Here is a 23,084-nt window from a genome sequence, read left to right as displayed (position 1 = left end):
ACACACCTCTTTAACGTTAATTTTAGTGATCTCCGAATGGCGGAGTCGAACATCATTAGTGCCGACGTATATAAGGGGAGCCTGGAGAACATATCAACAACTTTGCTTTCAACAAACGTCTTGTTTGTACGCTTCAACCTGAAACTTCAAAAAGGTAATCATGGCTTGTGTAAAACGCTTCAGAAAGTGTGTGCTTAGATATTTGATACTTGATAACACACAACTTGTGCATTTATTGTTTGGGCTCAGAGCACACACAATCAGTTCCTGAGGGATCTGCTTGTGCCACTATGTGTTCCCTTTCGAGGGAACTCGAACTGCTTCGATGACGACACTTTGGGGAACGTCCCCCAGTGTAGCGCCTCTGAAGCATGAATGAAACTAAGCCAATCGTGATTGGTGTTGCGTCATATTTGGTGTTGTCTGTCCACTGTTGCAAGCATTTATATATATATTTATCATAAAAGACAAAAAATGGCGAGTCAACAATACAAGCGGTGTGTGCATCTCTGCCTTTGTTTCATCACGGGTGGGGACACACACCAATTGTGTGTTCATTGTTTGGGAGCGCAGCATGCTTAGGCAGCTCTCGATGGAGCTGCTTGTGCGGATTGTGATGCACTGCCGATCCGAGTGCTGCGCTCCGCTTGGCCATCTTCGATGATGATGGTCAGGCTTGCATTCCCTGTGTGGCGCACATCATGGGGTTCGCAAATGGATCTAACAGGGGATCCTGAGACTGCTGACACACTTTCTCAGGAATCCTCCACCAATTCCGATGTTCTCCCACCTCGTGCGGAAGCCTGCCCAGCGGCTTCTTCCTCACAAGCAGAGAACCCGATGCTTGAGCTGTCTGCTTCCGAGGAAGTGGATGGGGGGATATTAACATGCGAGTACTGGACTTTTGCACAGTACTGTATATATTTTGGTTATTTAAAGAGCGCGTTAGTAATGTGCGCCTATAGGCGGGTCCACAACGCACATACATTCTGCTTATTAAACACACAGGGACGCACAGCAGCACACAAACATGCCAAATATTACAATTAAAAGGATTACAATGTAAAAGATTATTATTGTGTACATAAAGTCCACACCATTGTGCGGTGGAATCCGGCTTGTCCCGTAGATGTTCTGCTTGCACACTTTTACCTCGCACACGAGTAGTTCTGTTTGCACTCTGGAGACGGCTTCCGTCTTTCCACTATCAAATTCCATCATGTAAATAGTGAATCTGCCATGGCGCGAGCGCAACTGGCATTTAAAGGTAATGGGAGATGAGACTCTGATTGGTTTAACGCACGTAAATCCCAAAACACACCCAGTACTCATTAAGAGAATAGGGACAACCCTTTTAGACCATTTTTCCCGTCGTTAAACATGCAAAAGTGGATTTGGACTTTGGACTTTGGACTTTGGACGCCCTAAGTGAACTTGCGCTTAGATATTTAAAATAGGGCCCTTAGAATTTGAATAGAGTAAATTCTGTTACTAGCACTCAGTTTTGGTGTGCCTGTAATAAATCACACATTTAAAAAATAAAATAGAATAGACAATAAAATGAATGGCACATTTCACATTACCCACTAAACAGAGTTAAATCTATAGGAATTCTATAGCATGTTAATTATATCAGTAGCAAATCATGGCCCACAAATGGCATTGTTTTCTGCAAATGTCCCTTTTCATAAAAACTGTTTAGAATTGTGTTTTTAAAACATAGTGTGTTTCTCAAGATATCAACAAAAATGCAAACATTGTTTATTGTTCTTTCCACTAGTTTTCAAAGTCAAGCAGATTTCACAATCTTTAGTTGCATCTTCCATTTCTCTTGGTTAGGGTGGATGTGGTCCAGTGGGATTCTGTTTCAGTTCAGTGCAAGTTTGTGGACCTGCTCCCACCAGAGAGGACACTTTAAATCATGTGTCCACAAGCATGCTAGCGCTGATAACAGCAAAATGTTCTTTTGTGTAAGTGATGCTAACTTAGACAACAACAGGACATTTCCAAAGAGCACGCAAGGTTTTCTTCTGTACCCAACAATACATTTTTCAAACAAGGAACTGGTTCAAATGCATCTTCATTGTCTTTGAAGATAAGATGGGACATTCTCATCAGATCGGACTTCAGATGTGGCAGTCAAAGATGGACATTTTCAGTGGACCTTTTTGCTCATCCAGTCCCCCCAGGTCAACAGTAATGGCCAATGCTCTTAACCAGGATCAGATAAAAGCGATAGTGTTGATGGGATAGACTGCATCTTATGTGGCCATCACGATTGAGAGACAAAAACTCATAGGAAAGGTTAATCTCAGGCCCTTATCAATCAATTACATTTGGCTTTGTGGAATTAATGGCATGGCTAGAATTGCTTGGCAGAATTGAAAAGGGTTTGTGGGCTGAACTTGGCATTGGTGTCTCTAGGGGAAATGAAACTCTTTGTGTTTGAAGCATCACAGCCAAATGGTTCAAACCTCTCTCATAGACGCAGATACTGAGCAAGATAACAGCTTTTCAAATTAATTAGTGCCTCCTCATTCCCAATCAAACGGTTACCTTGAGTCCCTCGTGAATCTTTGCAGGAAACGCCACTCTATTGAATTGCAATGTGTGACTTTGTGCGATACATCCTTTGACCATGTTTGATTTATGCGTCTGTGATGTCTACAATCTCATTACATTCATTTCCTACTTCTTTTCATGTCTGCAGGACTTTGTCACCGTAAGTATGACTCTACCTATACCCCTTCATCCCCGTCCCCTTCGCTTCTACTCCAAAGTAGTGGGGTAACATGACTAAATTGTATTGGGAATGCAGTTTTACGGTCAAGTGAATGCCTAAAATATGCCCAGATATTTGTTTATTATTATCAGCTCCAATTAATTCACTTAAATGGTTGACCTGGGGTGTGTTTCCCATACAACGACATAATTCGCTGCCTAACTACCATAGTACAATGCATCATTGAAGAAATTGTTCGTGTTGTCACAAATTTGTCAATAAAACACGTTGGTTAATGATGTCATGCAGGTGGTGGAGTAATAACTTCTTTTAATTAATCTGCTTGAGATCTAATAAATGCCAGATTTTTGCCAGACATGGCATCTGAGGAGGCTCGTTCTTAAGTACTAGAGCACGCACGCACATGCACACTCTTCAAAAATGGCGCTTTAAATCTCTTGACAAACTTAGAGATGTAATGTTCGTTGGAACTATATGGTTTCAGGAAACACCAACTCGTTGAACTATGCTGATAACAACGGAACTTGCAACCATAGTTGGCTATCTATGCTTTCGGGAAATGCAACCCTGATCTGTTGTTTAGTATTTTACGAAGTTGCAATTTAATAGAAATTCGTACAGTGTGTAAACATATAATTTGTGATAAAATAAATATAAACATGAATCTAACCTTCAGTGGGGCGCGAGTAGATTGTACGAAAATGTACAAATGACATTGAAAGAATTCATAGGAATTTGCCACCAAACTGCCAAAACGTATAATATTTAGGAATTGTCATGCAACTGTGTTGAAAATAGTCAATTTAAATGAACCGCTTTATAAAATTTAAAAAAATGATTCACTGAGCCTCATTGATCCCTGTGAGGAATTTGATATCTTCTTCTTAGGGGGGGTGTTTGGATGAATGATATGTGAATGGTATGTATGAGATGCCCACTGGTCAGTTGCATCCATCGCAATGCTGTTGTTTACTAGAATATGACACCAGGGAAATCAGATTTGCAAACAATAACATCCAAGGGCTTGATAATCTTCTTAAGAGAAGTTAATGAAGAGGGGGTGGAAATGAGAAGGGGTTGTCCGTAGCCAGGTTGGACACTGATCTTAGGGCGATCGAATAACAAGGGAAGATGAGACCAGGATCTGGGGATTAAGCTGAGGAGATCCCAGAGGAATCAAATGAGAGTTTAGCCTTTAGACTCACAATTTCTCAGCTTAGAGCCAACAACCCCCAAAACTTCAAAAAAGGCGAGGCTTTGAAATGGGAGTAGGTGTCCATAATCCCCTCTGTGGATGCTAATCTATGTACCTAGATTTGGTCCTTCCCTTAGCCTGAGCTTCACAACAATGCTCCTCTCCTCTTGGGCTGCTCAACTTTAGCCTTGTGATGTGTTGATGAAGGTGGAATGGATTAGCTGAGTAGCTGTTCTCTTTAGAGTAGTTCTTTCATTAGATCTCATTAGCTCTCTTGACTAGAATGTAAAGGAAACTTGCCTAGAGTCCATTGTACAGTATTTCATTAGCATCAGAACAATGTTTGATCCATGTTGTCTTCAATCACTTCAATGACCTCACTGGATTTCCAGGGGGTAAGTATGCTCTCTAAGAGTTGTTTTTGGTTATATATCAAGTTTATTAGTAGTGTTTGCTAAGGCAAGCATTCCCATAGTAAAGGAGTGACCTTAGTTATATCTAGGGACCAGAATATCACAGAGACTTTCGGGTTGGCTCTTTTGGCTTCAACCGCACAGATTACACTAGTAACCACATAGCAACATGCTAAAAACTTCTTAGAACACCTTAGTAACCACATAGAGACCACCCACAATACCCAAACACAGGGTCAAACTTTTAAATGCCAAGGACCCCCAAATATGATGATCCCCTTGCTAAGAAATCCCATTTGTTTAATATTGGGGCAGATATGAAAAAAAGTCTTACTGTTAAAATACATGTAGCTTTTTTTCCCTCTCACCTTTTCCACAATTTGAAAATACATTATTGTTGCGATATTTGGATGCACATATTCTTTATCTATTTTTCTTATACTCTTTTATATTTCAAACTAACAGAATTGATTTCATTCTTACAGCACTGACAAACAGTAATGCTATGTGCATATATCACTGCTTTTCATTGATCTTTATTAATTCAAGTTACATTAAAAGGGTTTGTCCACGTTTTCAAGAGCACACAATCAAATAATGAGAAGAAAGCCAGTGTTACTATATGAAAACATGGTCATGGTGGTTTACACCTTTAGGCATCTTCATGCAGGAGTTCAGCACTCTTGTTCAACATTAATAATTGCTATGATGAGGTATTTAATTCATGCTAATTTGTGTGTCTGGTATGCAAATCTCTCTATACGCACAGGCAGCCGAATGATCATTGTGTGTAATTATAGTGTAATGACACGGCAATTATTAGTTTAACAAACAGGCAGCGCTCCAGCCGCCTCGAGGCGGACATGGACCTCTCCGCAGCTCTCAGCCAATAGGAATGGAGGATTGAGCTACTGTGGTATAAAAGGATTAAACTCATGCTTAAGTTTTAGGATAAGGAAGGCTCTTTACATCTTTTCATTGGCCTTTTGTGTGTTTACAAAACAATTTCACAGTGTTGCAGCGTAAATGTGGTTGAAATTTAACAATTTTATGAGGTGAGAGGGTGCATAATGTAAAATATAGGCTACATTTAAAAAGTCAGAAATGTTCTCTTTCCTTCTTAATTCTCAGCTCATGATTGTGAGAGTCGACACAGGACTTGTTCTCATCTGTGTTTTTGATGGAAAAAAACGAACTGAACTGTCTTTCTTTTTACTACACTGTAAAAAGTGATCAGTTGACTTTACTTGAAAAGTGAGGAAACCCGTTGCCTAAGTAAATAAACTTCATGCGCAATTGAAAAAAATAAGTTATGTCAACTTGACAATTCCAAATTTCCCTGACAAGTTAAAGTTACTGAAACAAAAGATGTGTTGTGATCACTTTTTATTTTAAGTTGGACTAACCTAATTTTATTAAGTTGCAATCACTTAAAAATGTCAATCTACTTAACTTAAAACTAACAAGTTCTGTCTACTTAAATTGAGGAAAACCCATTGCCTTAAAAAAATAAGTAACCACAACTTATTGTATATGTGTACTTATAATGCACTTCTGACTAATGTGATTTAATCTCATTTTATTAATTTCTTTTAAAGTCTACACAAAAATTATGAAAGTTAAATACTCCAAGGCACTCACGTGTTGAAGTAAAAAGCCTTTAATTAACTGGGTTAAATCATTAAAAAAAATAATTAAAAGTGTAGATCTAGGCGCTTCGGCTACCTTTAAGGCAGCATCTTAACCGAAATTGAAGCTTTACACACTTGGTGTCATAAAAATAATGCTCCTAACTCAAAATGCACATTGAGTTTAATCTTAGCATGTTTCTAAGCTAAACACTTAATACGCAAATACACACAATATAATACATAACACATACACAAATATTGAGTAAAATATTACAAACAAGCTATTTTTACACATTTCGGTACTGTTTCATTGGCTGTCTTGGATTGGGTTTTCCCACAGAACTTGTCTCAGTGCTTTCTGGGATTTTAGGCATCATTCAAAACTGTGTCATATCCATTGTGAAAAAGAAGTGCCCTCAATAGTATTGAATTCACACTTAATGTACTTCAAATCTTAAAAGTATATATTTTTTAAAACTGTACTGGCAGATAATATAATATTAATAAAATAACAGGCCACTTAAGTGTTCTTAAAGACTTCCATGACTATGAGCCTGTCCAAATACCCACACGTGCAGTTTTTGCACTTGACCACTTGTCTACTTACATGACGTACTGTATCTCCGGAGTTTGGTCAGAGTGTTCAAGTGGGTGTGAAGACTGCAAGTGTTTTGAGATTTTTGTATAACCGGATAACCTTTACAAAGTACATATAATCTCTGCACCAATAAAATATGCAACGCTTTCTGTTTTACAAACAAATGATATGTAACATCTAAATAATTTACATTACACTGAAAAGTTTTCCTAGTTATGAAACATGAATGACGGATTTACTCTTTGCCACAAAGACCTCTCCGAAGCGCTATTAGAGATAGTGTGGATTTAGTGTGTGTCATTGTACGGCACTGTGGCATTTTACAGACCTGGGAAAGTCTTGAGCACTTACTTCCTCCTGCGTGTCCACACGTGAGGGTATTTGGACAGGTCCTTTGTTTCTTAACACACTTAAGTAGGCTTGCAAAATGGCTTTTTTTCAATAGTCAAATTAAAACTTTTACTGCTATTATGTTTTAATAATCTTTTGCTGTATTTTAAATAATTACACATATGATTGTACTTAAGTCCTGTACTATTATAAACTATTATAAAAAACAAGATTGCAATATATAGGCTATATATGGTTTATACAAACCTTATTTATACATATATTATTTTAAAGTATATTATTATTTATTATATATTTAAAGTATATTATTAATTATTATTATTATAGCAATAATACCTTTAAAAAAAAAGTATGAGAAACTTCTTTTTCACTAGGAAATTTGAATTTGGTGTTAAATTCTGCATTATGCTATGCTAACACTATGCTACTTTTCAGTGGATGATTTAAATATAATGAATGAAACATTTTTTCTAATTTCTTTTCTTAATACAGTATATTTATAAGCCAATTTTCTCTAGCATCATTTGCCATCTTCGATTGTGCTTTTCCGGTGCATTCTGGGATTGCTTTTTCCACAAAGACATGGGTATATTTGCGATGCTGTCTTAGAATTTTCTTAGAAGGCACCACAGTGTTCATCATGAGTGTGCCGATGCTGCCTTAAAATCCTGCCTTCATAGGCATTTTGCTAGGTTTTGGATCAAAACATTGGTCTTCTACACTGTAAAAAGTGAACAGTTGGATCAACTTAAACAAATTACTTCAATTGGTAACACCTAAAGAAATTACATTTTCTCAACTTAAATTATCACGTTTTATCGTGAAAAACGTGATAATTTAAGTTGAGAAAACTTAATTTCTTTAGGTGTTACCAATTGAAGTAATTTGTTTAAGTTGATCCAACTGTTCACTTTTTACAGTGTAATTCAGTGGTTCTTGACAGTCTCGACTCAGAAATCGGTTGCCGGTCTCCTCTAGAATGGTTGCGGACAATAGGGAAAAATTATGCTAAATGCAAATAATAAAATGCAACTAGCCATATAATTTTGCATGGGTAGGATTGAAACAATAAAAAGGGTTGTAAATTGGAGGAGAAAACTAGTTAAATTATAACTAGTAAATCGTCATGTAAATCGTTCTGTATGTACAAAAATGTGAATCTTCCTATTTAGTCTACGTTACATTAATAAATGTGCATATTGGTGAGCCTGGTAATATAAAAAAAGCACATTTTGTTTTGCTTTTCTTTTATACAATAAACAATCTTTCTATTGTGTTGGGTCGCCACTTGATGGTTAATGTAATATCTGGGTCCTAAAGCAAAACCCTTTGAGAGCAACCCCTTCAATTCCCTTTCAATTCTATCTGAAATTGAAAATATTCAAAGCTTTCAGTATTATCAAACCTCAAATTTGAGTGATAAGGTCATAACAGATCTGTGTGTTTGTGTGTGTGTGTGTCACTGCTCTCCCTGTGCAATAATTCAGTGTTGTCCCAGCAGTCATTGTAAGAGGCTGTTAATGTTGCTCTTTTGTGTGGGGCTATGGCCGTTTTTAAACAGCTCCATATGGTGACAAGCATCAGGCTTTGAGTGAGAGTGTGTGTGTGAGGGTCTGCTCTCACCCTCTCCATTGAGCCCGACCACAGAGGAGCACTATAAGCTGTCCTTTCACACCGCCAATAAAAGACAGAGCCTCCATCTGGCACACACTAAACTAAACCTCTCTCTCTCTCTCTCTCACACACACACACACACACACACACACACACACGGGTTTTGCCCCACACATTAGAATTACGCTGCTTCTTATGCTCGGCTTGATCAAACTGGGGGATTACAAATCTTTTGTTATAGAGTTTTTATGTATGTATTCATTTTTTTATTTTACTTCTGATGTCGTTGATAAACACGTGGATTTGACATATTCAGACCCTTTTTATTCTTAATTATTATTCATGTTTTGTTTGAAAAGCTGTATTTAATGAATCGTTTTTTAAATACAGAAAGCTCATTATCATATCCATACGTTTTTAGCCCATTTTATTGTCCATCAACTGTAAATAACTTTGAAAAGTGACAATGCTCTCCACAAGTCTCATGATTTTATGTATCCTTCATGTGCGTAGATAAGAAGTGCAGTGCGATTCAGAAATGAATTTTAGCACTTTGGTTAGTTTATTCAAATGTCTTAGAAATCACCTAATTTTATCTGTGTGTCATATCCCTTGTGGAAAAGAAATGCCTTTAATTGTACTGATTGTGCACTTAAAAAGTAGTGTACTTAAAATCTTAAATGTATATTAAAAAAAAAACTGTACATGCAGATATTAATAAAATAAAAGGACACTTAAGTGCACTTAAAGAGAGTACACTTTCATGACTGTTTCACACTAAAGAACAATTGAAAAAATAGTGAACTTCGTAATAATGTCAAATTGAAGTTTGACTGTAAAATACATTTTAAGTCATTATGTTTATTAATCTTTTGTCATGCTTTAAACACTTATTTTGATGTGTTGACAAACATACTAAAGCACACTTGATTATCATTCAAATTTAATAAATGTTTATAATTGTAGTGTGCTATTCGATATTTCATTTGAAGTTAATACATTACACACTATTGGATGAAAACAGAGCTGGACGACGACAACATTGTTTTCTGCAGAACTGCTTTATAGATGAAATGAACTCCTTTAGTAATTGATGATCTTTACAACAGAACTGAATCGACTGACTCCAGCTGAATAATGACACTGTTTTCTCTTAGAGCTTCTGTACAGCAGATTTTAACTCTGATTGAATCGGTGAATCATTATTTTCCTGTTTATCTCCTCTGAAACTATCTGTATTGTATGAAGCACTATAGAAAAAAGGTGACTTGACGACATTAAAATGTGTAATTAAAAATATATTTATGCTTTACCATGCTTACCATTAAAGCATTTTTCAAAGACAACATATTATGTACCTATAAAATGACTTATAAAGATGTACCTAAGCCCAACTTAAGTGGGTCTAAAAAGCACTTTAATGTCCGGCTAACTGCATTAAATATAAATTTAAGCTATAACACATTTACATTTATTGACAGTTAACATGCAATTTAGTGCCTGAAAACATTACATGCAGTTTGCACTTAAGTATATTCTCTTAAAGTACTGTATATTATTAGTACTTTAACTATGTACGACACAAAAATGTTTCTGTTTCAATCAAATGTTTCATTTGTCAAAAATGACAAAGTTTCTGTCAATAATTACTTGCCTTAATGTCATTCCAAACCTGTAATACCTTCGGAACACAAATGAAGATATTTTTGATGAAATCCGAGAGCTTTCTGTCCCTCCATAGACAGCTATTTAAATACCACTTTCAAGGTCCAGAAAGGTAGTAAAGACATCGTTAAAATAGTCCATGTGTCTCCAGTGGTTCAACCTTAATGTTATGAAGCAACGAGAATACTTTTTATACGACTTTATTCAACCGCTTCTTGTTATTGGCCAGCTCCTGCGTCAGCATCACGTGACCAGCGTCGGCCAATAATGAGCCAGCGTTCTGACGTAGAACCAGGAAGTGCTGCACTGCAGTTACTACGTTAACAGCATAGGAGAATGACGTGGAAGAGAAGAGATTGTTGAATAAAGTCGTTGTTTGGGGGAGGGGGGGTTCAAACTAAAAGTATTCTCGTCGCTTCATAACATTAAGGTCACATGGACTATTTTAACGATGTCTTTACTACCTTTCTGGGCCTTGAACGTGGTAATCAAATTGCTGTCTATGGAGGGACAGAAAGTTCTCGGATTTCATCAAAAAAATCCTAATTCATGTTCCGAAGAGGAACGAAGGTCTTACGGGTTTGGAACGACATGAGGGTGAGTAATTAAAGACAGAGTTTTCATTTTTGGGTGAACTAACCCTTTAAAGTGCACTTCATTCCACAAGGGACTGCTCTGCTATATAGACATTTGAATGTGATGTTTAATGGGGTCATATGACGGTTCTAAAAACAACATTATTTTGTGTATCTGGTTTTAAGTTAAAAAAGTAATTATTTTACACAAACCGTACATTATTGTTGCCCCTCTATGCCCCGCCTTTCTGAAACACGTTGATTTTCACAAAGCTCATCGTTCTGAAAAGCGTGGTGTGCTCTGATTGGCCAGCAGTCCAGTGCATTGTGATTGGCCCGAATACCTTAACCATTTACGTAAACGTCACGCCCCTTACCATATTTGGAGCATCAGTTCCCAAAGCAATAATGACAGGTGATCATGTCAGCACCACCACTAGATGACCAAGCCGATCGATCAACTTTGCCAGCGCGACTGGAGCAGAACGTATCAGATGGGTACGATTTTATTTCATTCAATTACTGATTATAATGACTTATACTGTCTTTATACGCATCGCGCCGCGCTACGGGTGTGAGAACACTATGTACACATAAAACCATGTCTGCATCTGTGATCGCAATAACGTCAAACAAGCGCTACTCTATACTGCTCAAAACTCGCGTTTGAATAGTCAGTAGCAAATTCTTAAAATATGAAAACATACTTACTTTACACACACTTGTGTCTGTGAGTAAGAAGCTCCAGACTGTACTTGCAAAGATGGAATTGCTCCACTTTATAGAATCGGCCTTTTTGCACAGCCGGCCTCTCTGGAAACAGTCCTCCGAAAAATGTGCAATACTTTGGTTGTACTGGTCTCACATTTTTCTATTTGGAAGGCCAAACAAAGCAAAATTTCTCACAGCGTCTCCACGACACCAGCGGCGCCAACTATAATACAGCGAGAATAAAAGTTCCGCCATCTTTCTTTGCGTGTACATTTGGGCGGAGTTATGAAACCCACAGACTGACGTAGATTTGTGGAGGCGTGTTTGAACGAAGCGTTTTAGGAAGGTGTGGCTGAGCCTTAACTTCTACAAAGAATATCTCTTTGGGTTTGAGACTTTGAGCCTTGTAACTCTGCAGATATTATACATGCACAAACACCTACATAACACACTAAAGAAAAAGGAAAACGAGAAATCGCATCATATGACCCCTTTAATGCTTCAATACGTTATGCTAACATGTTAGCTGCACTAGGTTTTAATTTCCTGTAGGCTGTTCAGTGGATATTGTTTTATTGCATATTGTTTACTAAATGATGCTAGACTTGGGCAGATTGTTGCTCTTCAGGACGGGGCACAGATTGGCCGGAGACCATTTCTCAATGGATTGTATATGTGTGAATAAAGCGGGGGCCTGTCCGCCCAGCGAGGCTCTGTAAGAGACGGCTTATGGGGTCAAGGTGGGCTGCCAGCTCTTGCGTGACAAGATACATAGGGCTTTTTGATTCGCTCTTTGGCAGATTACAGGTTGCTATAGTTTCTCTAATGCTCAAATCAAGCATTCAGCTAATCGGCTCAGAATAGGTTAAAGGCTGGTGGCGATTTGGAAGAGATAAATCTTGGTGACAGAAAAATGGGGAGGAGAGTTTGACAAAAGCATGGCTGCTCCGGCTTTGATGTGTCCCTGCGAGGGAATGTGGACGGGGACTGGAGAAACACTCTGAGCTTTTGGCCAAACACGCCGATGTGAAGGAACACAATGGCGACTATGGAGAGCAACAAGGCCCAAAAGAGCTGTGTTATCCTATTACCGATGTTGTTTTCTTGCTTTCTTTCTCTGTCTCGCTCCGGGAATCTCCGACACACGCAATGAATAAAAAAATAACACTTGGAACTCTTCACTCGGACCTGAAGTTTGTAAGTAGCCTGTAACTGTGTCTGTATTCATGCTTTACTCAACGTTCTGTGCAGTATAGGGGAGAAATGTAACATTTCTCATTTCATTTCATTTCAAATTGATGTACAAAAATAAAACTGAAATAAAAATGTATAAAAAATATTTAGTCATATAAAAAAAACAAATGAATAAAAATGACAAACACACAACAAAATTACTAACTTTAACAAAGATTTAAATGACAACTGAAAATATACAAATAAAAACTATAGTATCTCAATGATACTAAAATAAAATTGATTTTGGCTAAATCTGCAGCCCTGTTGCTCACCCTGGTGTGTTTTTATCTAAATAAATAAATAAATATAATTATTATACTTTTATATTAAAATACATTAATAATAATAATGATGATTAATAATAAAAAATATATAAATCAATAAATCATATGTATAATCACAAAAAAAAATACAAGAAAATAATACTTCAGATCATCAGCAATATGAAGTTAGCTCTAAATGTCCCTTTCTTCATGTGAGATGGTGTTATGGATTGAGGTACATTATGTTTTCGTCGGCTGGGACGCAGGGTGAACCGCAGCAGGGCAGGCGTCCTTGGGTTTGGCCTCAGTGAGCTAACATTGTGCTGAATTAGCTGCTATGCTAATGACTCAGCCCTGTTCTCATTCATTCATATGGAGCCAAATCTGCTTATGCAAATGATCCCAAACACAGCTTTGATAGGTGCGGCATAAATGGGCTTCAGAGACGGTGACCAGTTTTGGACTTTGGTATTTGGAGTTTAAAGGCACACTTAAAGTAGCAGTCTGTAATTTTTTTTTTCGTTCAAAATGTATATAATAAGCAGTACATCATGAATCCATTTTCCAAACCGTGTTTTTGTCTTATCCTGAATCACTACAGTACACCAATAAGTGTTTATATTGGTACTATTTTAGATCAGTTTGGGTCTAAACGTACAGTTCTGTTCATTAACCGCTAGAGCGCCAAAAGTTACGGACTGCAGCTTTAAGAAGATCTGAAGTTTTCTTGACTGGTGCCACTATATTTCATTTGAAGTGAATGAAAATGAGGCTGTGAGGGATACAGGGTTTAATGGGTTACTGTTTTAGGTTATTTTTTAGGTTTCTCACAGCTTTTAATTTATGTCTAATTAGTTAATATGGTCTCAAACCTAACTAATATCTTATTTAAGTAATATAAAGATTTTATGCATTTATAAAGCACAAACTACATTGGTTTTGCAGTGATGTTCACACTGGTTTGATTAAAACGAACCCTGGTGTGATTGCTCTGTTCGGTTCGTTTGAATAAGGTTGTGTTCACACTTGTAGTTTGGTTCACAAAAACATTTAGTCCCGGTTAATCTGCTTAGCGTTCAGAATGGCATTTTTAACAGAGCAATCGCACCAGAGTTCGTTTTAATCTAACCAAACATGCCAAGTGTGAACACACCCTAAGTGTGAACGCTGCCACCCTGAAAAGATGGGTCTCGGTCCACTTCCAAACGAACTCTGCTGCGGTTCGACTGAAATATGAACACAACATGAACCAGAGATATGTAAACAAATCAAAAACAGGACATGATGTCACAAGATGTGATCCTAAAAAGGACAGAATGCTCGAGCAAACCTGTCGCGATGTTGCCCATCACAGTTCAGTACAGGCATCAGAACCGCGTCTCCTCGCAGCAGATCTTCTCTTGTGTGTGTGTGTGACGGAGGGATTCCTGCCGCAGTTTTTACACAGATAAGCTCTTCATGAGTTCTCAGCTAGAATAATATAATTAAATATGAATGCAACACGGACCAAAGACATGTAAACAAACCATAAACAGGACGTTACAATCAATCACATCGATCAATCACAATCACGGCCGTATGCGAGTCTAGTTCCGGTGGAAGAGTGACCCCTGACCCGACACATTGACATATTGACGAACACGGAAGCTCAGAGGAAAGAGCAAAACAAAACACTGGTCGCAAATGTTTAAAGAGAAATGTGGGAGGAGCTTGAGTTTGAAGCGCGAGAGGAGTCTTACGCTACTCCTACATCCTGCGTCATGCGTGGGTCAGAGGTCGTTCGTCATGCGTCGGGTCAGAGGTCACTACTTTTCTTGCATGGCTTTGCTTCAGGAGGCCTTTATTAACCCACTGGAGCCGGATGGGTTACTTTAATGATGTATGGATGTGCTTTTTAGGGCTTAAAATACATGATATCATTCACTCTCATTATAAAGCTTGGAAGAGCCAGGATATTTTTTAGGCTGAAAGGAGAAAGTCACATACACCTAGGATAGCTTAAGGGTGAGTCAATTATGGGATCAGTTTTGGGTGAACTATCCCTTTAAGAGGTGGGAAGTAGGACATTTCCTAGTGATGTATTCTCCTGTGATGCGTGTGTTTATAAATGATTTACATTACAAATGTTTTAACCGAGTTTGTTAACAGAGCTGCACGTATGTAAATGATAACAATGCAACACAAAGCGAATCGGACTTATCCGTTTCCAAAAGCACGTGACTGGAAACCCAAACAAACAGCACATGCAGAGACTGAGTTCATGTGGATCAGCCTTTACTGTGGACGAAGTCACTCTGAGACTTTATATTAAAATTATATTATGATATATTATGTTTTTAATATATCGTGCAGCCTTAGAAAACGGTCTAATAATGTGGCTCATGGATTCTGGTCCGTGGACTGCGCCACTTCTGGTTTTCTGCCAGTTAATCGTCATGAGTAAATTGCAATCGAGGATTGTTTTAAACGAAGCACTCAAATTTACCGAATCGAGGAATCATGACAGCCCTAAAAATATGCATAAATGATACTATACTCTTGTGGGGTTTTAATCTTTTTAAATAATAATAATAATTTTGTCTAAATCTGCATCCCTGTTGCTCAATCTTCTGTTTTTTATTTTTATTTTAAATAAATCAATAAATATATATTATTTTTGTTATTATTATACTTTTATTATTAAAAAAATACATTGTAAATAAAAATATATAAATAATACCTTATAAAACAATAAATGATATGTATTGTCACAAATATACAAAGCAAAATAAAACCTGTTATTCCTGAAAACTTCATGTGGCGTACACAAACTCGCACCAGGTTTGATACAGAGAAGAGTTTCAGTAAATAACAACTTAAAATCTGTTCCTCACAAAAATCCTCTTTTTTGGTTTTTGTTCTATGAAAAAATAGCAGCCTAAAGGTTTGAAACTACATGAGGTTGAGTTCATAATGACAGAATATTCTTTTGAAAGAAATCAACACCTCAGCCAATCATATGAAGCAAACCATGCTCGGTCGATGTGACCGGTGTAAATGAGGGCAAGAGGGCGGCTCACGTGAGCTCAGAGCTTACGGTAGCGCTGGAGGGACGTGCAGCCTGAATACATCACGCGTGTGATTGACAGCAGCGTGGTGATTGACAGCTGGTGTGTTTGCTTGCGTGTGTTGCAGACGGCGCTCCACTGGGCGGTCAAGCAGGGCCGTGTGGAGACGGTGGACATGATGCTGCGCTCCGGAGCGGACGTCAACCAGAGAGCGGTGAGCGCTGACAGGAGCCGGTGTCCCTACTGACACACTCGCATTTACACCTCTGCAGGGGCCCACACACAACACACACCACAACACACACCGCTCTCACGGAGAAATTAACACCTCACGCCAGCGCCCTGTGCTCTTATGAGCCGCTATAATGTGTGTTTTTGTGTATAATTAAACCATATTTCTCTTTAATACGAGCCCTCAGGTCACAGACTTCCCCACACATAGCTTGATGTGGCTAATCAGCTGTTTGTTTCTTCTTCTGTTAATCAAACACAAGGTTAAGAGGATGTTTGTTTAGCTCAGAATTGAAGTTGAATGTATAACCTCCCTCTCTCTCTGCATAAACATGACCTCATGTTTATTTATTCTGGATACCAACAGTCCAACAGTGAACGCTTTGGCCTCACCCCCAGTTCATGCATATTATAATTCACTGTATCTTATCTCGTCACATTGTGGGTTGGAGAAGTGCAATACTGACAGGATCTTTGTGCCTCTGGCAGCCCCCCGTCCCGACCCCCAACCTTTATTTGGAGCTCTATTTTTATCACCCACAGCATCATGGGCCTCTTAGAAGGTTATTTCAGTTCAGGTCCTGGTACAGTTTAGAGAGTCCAATTCAACCCTTTGCAAATTGGCCGTTTATGCAAGTGTGAAAATCCAAGAATGTTTGTGTGGTCAATGACAAAAAAGATCAAGTTCTTAAAATACGATCTTTTAATTCATGTTGGTTTTTACACATAAAAAAAAATATATACATATATATATTTATACTCTTTTCAACAATGGTTTTGATGTAATAACTATGAAACTGAAAGTCGTGTAACCAATAAAAAAAAAAAGAATTCCTAATTCCTAATTATTAATATGAATTATTATGATTATTATTTCAAGGTTAAAATTGTTCATTTAATATTTATTTGTAAATATTTCAAATAAATTAATATATTTTTAAAAAATCTTATAAAGGTTATATAACTTTTTTTTTTTTTTTACTATACGCTTTTTAATAACACTTTCTCATCGTTGCCATTAGAGCACCTAGATATTTGTATTCAAAATATCAATTCAGAAATCGGAAACATGTTTGTTATAGTAGATGTGTAATAAAGGCATATATGGACATTTAAAAAAAATAAACAAAAGAAAAAAATCTAGTCGTAAAATGAGAGGAGTGAAAGAGTTTCCTTAATGTTTTCTCTCATTTTTTTCCTGCTTTAATCTCCCCTCCCTCCGTCTCATTGAAGATAATGTTTAAAGCCTTCACAGGCACAGTCAAGCACACACGCACTTCTTATTGCCTTCATAATTACATAATTAACTTTTGCTCTCTAATCGTTATGGGGCTAATGGTGCTCTTCAAGTGCAGTCTCCTCTGGGCAGAAATGGAATAAAAAAATCAATAATCCATGGAGCGCCGTCAGGGTCTGGATACGCCTCACTATGATGCACAAACACATGAGGCGTAGATTTCTTCTTTCTTTCTGTTTTACTTTCCCTTCACCTCTTTTGATGGACTTTTTTGTGTTTCATTATAATGTAGATTTGACTTGCAATGACAGTCTTTGTGTGTGTGTGTGTGTGTGTGTGTGTGTGTGTGAGAGAGAGACAGAGAGAGATGCTTTTTTAAAACAAGTTAAAGTGCCCCAATTATGCTATTTTAAAGGTACCTAATTTTGTTTTGAACAGGTTTACTGTACATGCATCAAAGTAAAAAAATCATAATTTTTTTCTTAATATACATTGTAGCATCACCTGATTTCTCAAACAGTCGGAAACCGGTTTGTTTGAAAATTCTGTCTCTAAAGTCTCTCTACTCTGATTAAACAGTCGGCTCCAGTGATTGATTTACTCTGTTATAATTGGTCAGATGGCCCAGTCTGTTGTGATTGGTCTACTCTGCTCTGATTGGTCAGATGGTCCAGTCTGTTGTGATTGGTCTACTCTGCTCTGATTGGTCACATGGCCTAATCTGTTGTGATTGGTCTACTCTCCTCTGATTGGTCCGATGACCCAGTCTGTTGTGATTGGTCTACTCTCCTCTGATTGGTCCGATGACCCAGTCTGTTGTGATTGGACGACCGCTTACAGTGCGTGTCATTATCACGGCCATTATCATATCTGAATTTCAGCTTCCTCATCACTTGATACACAGTGATACGAACAGTAACAATGGTGTCGGTTGTAATGTATCAATTCAAGCCAGAGTCTCATTCTTTTGAAATGCATGCAAAGTGGATTAACCAAACTCTTCCAGGCCTCAGCGACAACCACAGTGTTTGAGGGCCGTGCACGAGCGGCCAATAAAATAGGCTGGCATTATACAAATTATGCATCGTTATGTAGGTAATGTAACAGGAAGTGAGACTAGAATTATTGCCGACTCGTGTCAGCAGTTCATTATAAATACTTTCTTTTAGGAGAAAATAACAATTTGTTTTGCACGTTGATCTTTAAAACTTGCAGACCTTTTACATTCACAGACAGCTGCATGAAAGGTAATATGTGAAAAAGCATAATAGAGGCCCTTTTTAAAACCCTTTTGACGTAAATTCTTTATGTGAGAATTTACAGGGGTATGGTCAATTTCATACATTTATTAAAAAAAAAGAAATTAATTTTAATAAGTTGATGTATAATGTCGCCTGTCTCCCTTTTCTTCTTTTGCATTTCCTATGCCTTCCCCTGGCCTTCTAGCACGTAAGTGTACACCTCATTTTATCCAGTTTCACGCAAGTTCTAATAAGCATAAAAAAGATTCTGAGATTACCTTCTCTGTGAAGAATACATGCAATGTTCCCATCAAATCTGGCCTAAACATGATATCATAGAAGGCAGCATAATGTTGTGTTTAGAAGTAAATCCATGATGCTTTAAAATGTTGTAGGCAGCTCAGTGGGGTTTGGAACAGAGCTGTAGACTTAGATTTATGCTCTTCATATGAAGGAAATATTTCCAAAGCCAAATTGCCCATCAGTGTGAAATTAAGTTCTTGACCCATCTTGTGCTATGTACTATATGCTTATTCTGTTTCTATAATCTTCTCTGGCTTTTTCTGGCAAATGGGAGAGCCTACTCTGGGTCTTGATGACAGCCTTCTTTCTTCATTCTTTCTACAGGGGGTGAGTTTGATTTCAATACACCTGTGAAATGAAGCGGGATTTAGAAGAAATATGCTTTAGATTCAGAGCGCAGTCATTGGCTGTCCACTTATCAGAGGATTGTGGGACTACTAAGAGCTGGCGCGATACTGAGGATCAAATCCCTTTTTCCTTGCCGAGCACTGAACAAATAGGTTTTATTAAACATTCAAAATGCAGATAGTATGAGATTAAGTTACAAACCTTGGAAGTAATGGTGCTTTAATGCTAGTCATTACGAGTAGTACAGGAAGTGAAATGCATTTCATTGCATTTCAGAAGTTGAATATGAAAATGTTCATCTTTTAATTTTGTGAAGCTCATCGCTATTACTGTTTACACAGTTTAAATGTTCTAAATGATATACTATGTATATATACATACACATAGGCATACAATTCATAGTGTTTTATAAAAGGATTTAGTATGCACACTTCACATAGAAAACACAAATATGATTCCTGGATAAAAACAATTATTGATCAGAATTAGCAGACCTCCTTAGTTCATTACCTGGAACGAACAACCTTACAATGCAATATATCTTTCTTTGTTTGCATTAAAAGTTAACATGAAGTCATATAGTAGAAATAAAAGAGAGTTGAGAATGCATCTAGAAATGTGATTCATTATGCTACTGTTAGTATACTTGCCACTGTTACATACTATGAAGTAAAGTAAAGTAAAGTAGCCTGTAGAACAATGTACATGGATTTAACTGGAGGAATGCAGTCCCTTGTGAAAAAGAAGTTCACGTTAGCATACTTTAAAAAAAAAAAGTACTTATTGCAGAAATAATATAGGCTACTTTAAAAGAATATACTTAAGAATTAAATGAATGTAATGTTTTTTGCAAATAAATGAAAATGTATTTCAGTTTAAATTGATATGAAACACAATCAGCTGAACATTAGAATTTTGGACCCACTTATGTAGAATTTATAGGTGTCTCTTATTGTCTTTGAAATAGGGTTGGAAATATGGAAACTTGTTATTTAAATATATTTGTAATTAAACATTTTGTTTTGATTAAGTTGCAATGTTGTACATTTAAAATATATTTACTTTAAATGTAATATTGAATAACACACTACAGTTAAAATTACAAGTACGTTACATGTGCGCTAAGTATGTTAGTCAACATCAAAATAAGTGTATTTGTGAAAAAATGTACTTGTGAAAAAATTATTTGGACTTAAAAGTAATATTTTTGGTTTGAAATGATTACGAAGTGCACAAAGAGTACTTAAGTGTGTTTAGAAACATAGTCATGAAAGTGAACTCACTTGAAGTACAATTGTTTATTTAATTCATATTAAACTATTAATAACTACAAGTACACATTCAATACAATTGAGCACACTTCTTTTTCACAAGCATTATGATTCAGCTAACAGGAACTTTGACTAATGTTCTCACAAGGGTCTCTCAAAGTTACTAACAAACATTCTTCCAGTAACCTTACTAAAATATTTGTTCAAAATGATCTGGTAATGATCATATCATCGTATCATATTTATCATGGAACTTTTTTCTTAAAATGTAAGAAAGTAACTTTCCCATATAGTTTGCAAAATTATCAAATGGAATGTTCCCTTAACATTCAAATAACAAATAACAAAGTTTTTTAAAAAAATTCATAAAATGGACGTTTTGAACATTCAGAGAACATTCAGAAATAACGTTTTCATAACGTAATAGGAACAGTAGCAAACTGTTTTTTTTGTTAGCTGGGATCCATACACACATCCATGTTCTGTGTAAATGTCGCTTTGTCTGTCAGTCTCGTTAAATCCATTCTCAGTGTCTCACCTTGATCTCCATTGGCTTCTTTGACACCCTGGACAGTCTCTCCAGGGCCTTTATTTATACTGAAGCTGATGTGAAACAGAGCACATGAAAGTGTCTGTGACCTTTCCAAAAATGTCAGCGCTAGGACTAGTGTAGTAATGAGGAGTGGAGCAGAGGGAAGTCTACTTTAACCTTTAAGGGCAGCAGAACTACATGATGATAGTACTGTGCTCTTAGCAACATGGCTACGCTATGCTACACACTACACACAGCAACTCTGGACTGATTCCAGGCTACACTACCTTAAAAATTACTTTTGCCTTTATCGATGTTTACACCCCTTTACTTACCCTTAACTTTAAGCACTAGCCATGATTCAGTCTCAGAACCGGTATGTTTCTCTAAGTTATGTTCCAGCACTGTCTGTTCTTTACATAGGCTACCTCATAAGTGGCTGATTTGGAACAATCTACATAGGCAACAACTAGTCACATTAAACAAATAGTGCTCTTCACAAGAAGTTAAAGGGAGACTCAATTCGGTTTATTCCAGCAGAGTTTAGCTTCTTGCTAAGCTAATAGGTGTGTTTACATGCACTTCATTACATCAGTCTGAATGAATCCAATCCGATTTCAGATTCTGAATTCTGTTTACATGATCTTTAAACTTCGCAATCCGATTTGCATATTCATTTACATGTGCTTTACACATATTCCAAACAAATCTTCAGCGAATGCACAGTCGCCATGTTGAGATATTTGTGAATTTGAGAAAATAGATTCATGCATTTATTTACATGGCAGGTTTTTTTCCCCCTATTGACTGGAATCTTTAAGGTTGAAACCACTCCTTTCAATCAAAATTTTATTCAGATCGAGCTCAATTAGATTGATTGAGATGTCTGATTGACCCATAAATCAGATTACAAACAGATTATTTGAGTGAAATCAATGTAGCCAATGCGATACTCTAATAAGCATAAAAATACATACAGCATACATACAACTATTGAAGCATTACATTTTTTACTTTATTGATACTTTTCAATTTTGAATGAACTAGGTATTTATACTTCAATATAGTGAATTATACTATAATTATAACTATACTATATATTTTTTTTTAGTTTTAAAATTTCATGATTAATTTGTACTTTTATTCATAACCGACACGTTTGTTGAGGTTTTTAAATACACTAAGCAATTTATTTTATTTTTGCACATGAAATAATAAAAGAAGATTGCTAGTATCTTGGCTTGTAATCCATTTTTTAGACGTGCAGCAAATTAATTTTAAGTATTGAGTTTTTCGGAAGGACTTTTATTTACTTTGTGAGTTAATAAAGTTTCATGCTGTTACGTTCATTTTCCTAAATTATTATCCATTTTTGTGTTTGGTTAATGTTCATTATTGTCAAATATTATTGCTCTTGCCACTTTTTTTTTTCTCTAATCACATGGCCCATTAGTGTTGTGAGCAGGGAAAAATGGTAAGTGTAAAACAAACGGACACCAAAGAGATATCAGGGATAGATGGAGTCAACATGAAACATCCGTTTGCAGAAGTGTCTTTGGATGATAAACTCCCCCGTGGAGCGTTAATGTGCCGTCATCCACACTAATCACCGCTTGAGCTCAGATCAGCACTAAACTGCAGTCACATTTCATACATCCATCATCCTCTCATGTCGTCTTCACTAGCTCACTGTCTTGCTTGTACCACCGTCTTTCAGAAGAAAACCCCATCAGGCCTTCAGCTGTTTGGCCGGTGCTGTTTGAAACAGCGGTGGGTGACTGACGGTATCCTAGAGAGGGTTAGTCCCGTGTTAATGTGCGGGATGTACTGTAGCGATTGTCTCAGCGGGTCTCGCTGTCTGGTTAACTGCATAAATGTG

At 37.0% G+C, this 23,084-nt stretch overlaps 1 protein-coding gene across 3 annotated transcripts in view; it reads left to right on the top strand.

Moving 5' to 3' along the window:
• LOC311283412 (uncharacterized protein) overlaps positions 1-23,084 on the top strand; it is a 96,190-nt gene that overhangs the window by 58,591 nt on the left and 14,515 nt on the right. For all 3 annotated transcript variants that reach the window (XM_084397776.1, XM_084397777.1, XM_084397778.1), the window contains one exon: positions 16,170-16,256. In XM_084397776.1, the coding sequence (XP_084253902.1) occupies positions 16,170-16,256 (87 nt within the window). The remainder of the gene's footprint in view (positions 1-16,169; positions 16,257-23,084) is intronic.

This window comes from Rutilus rutilus (genome assembly GCF_951802725.1).
Source record: "Rutilus rutilus genome assembly, chromosome: 23".
NCBI classification, from domain to species: Eukaryota; Metazoa; Chordata; class Actinopteri; order Cypriniformes; family Leuciscidae; genus Rutilus; species Rutilus rutilus.
This window is presented reverse-complemented; position numbering and strand designations above follow the sequence as displayed.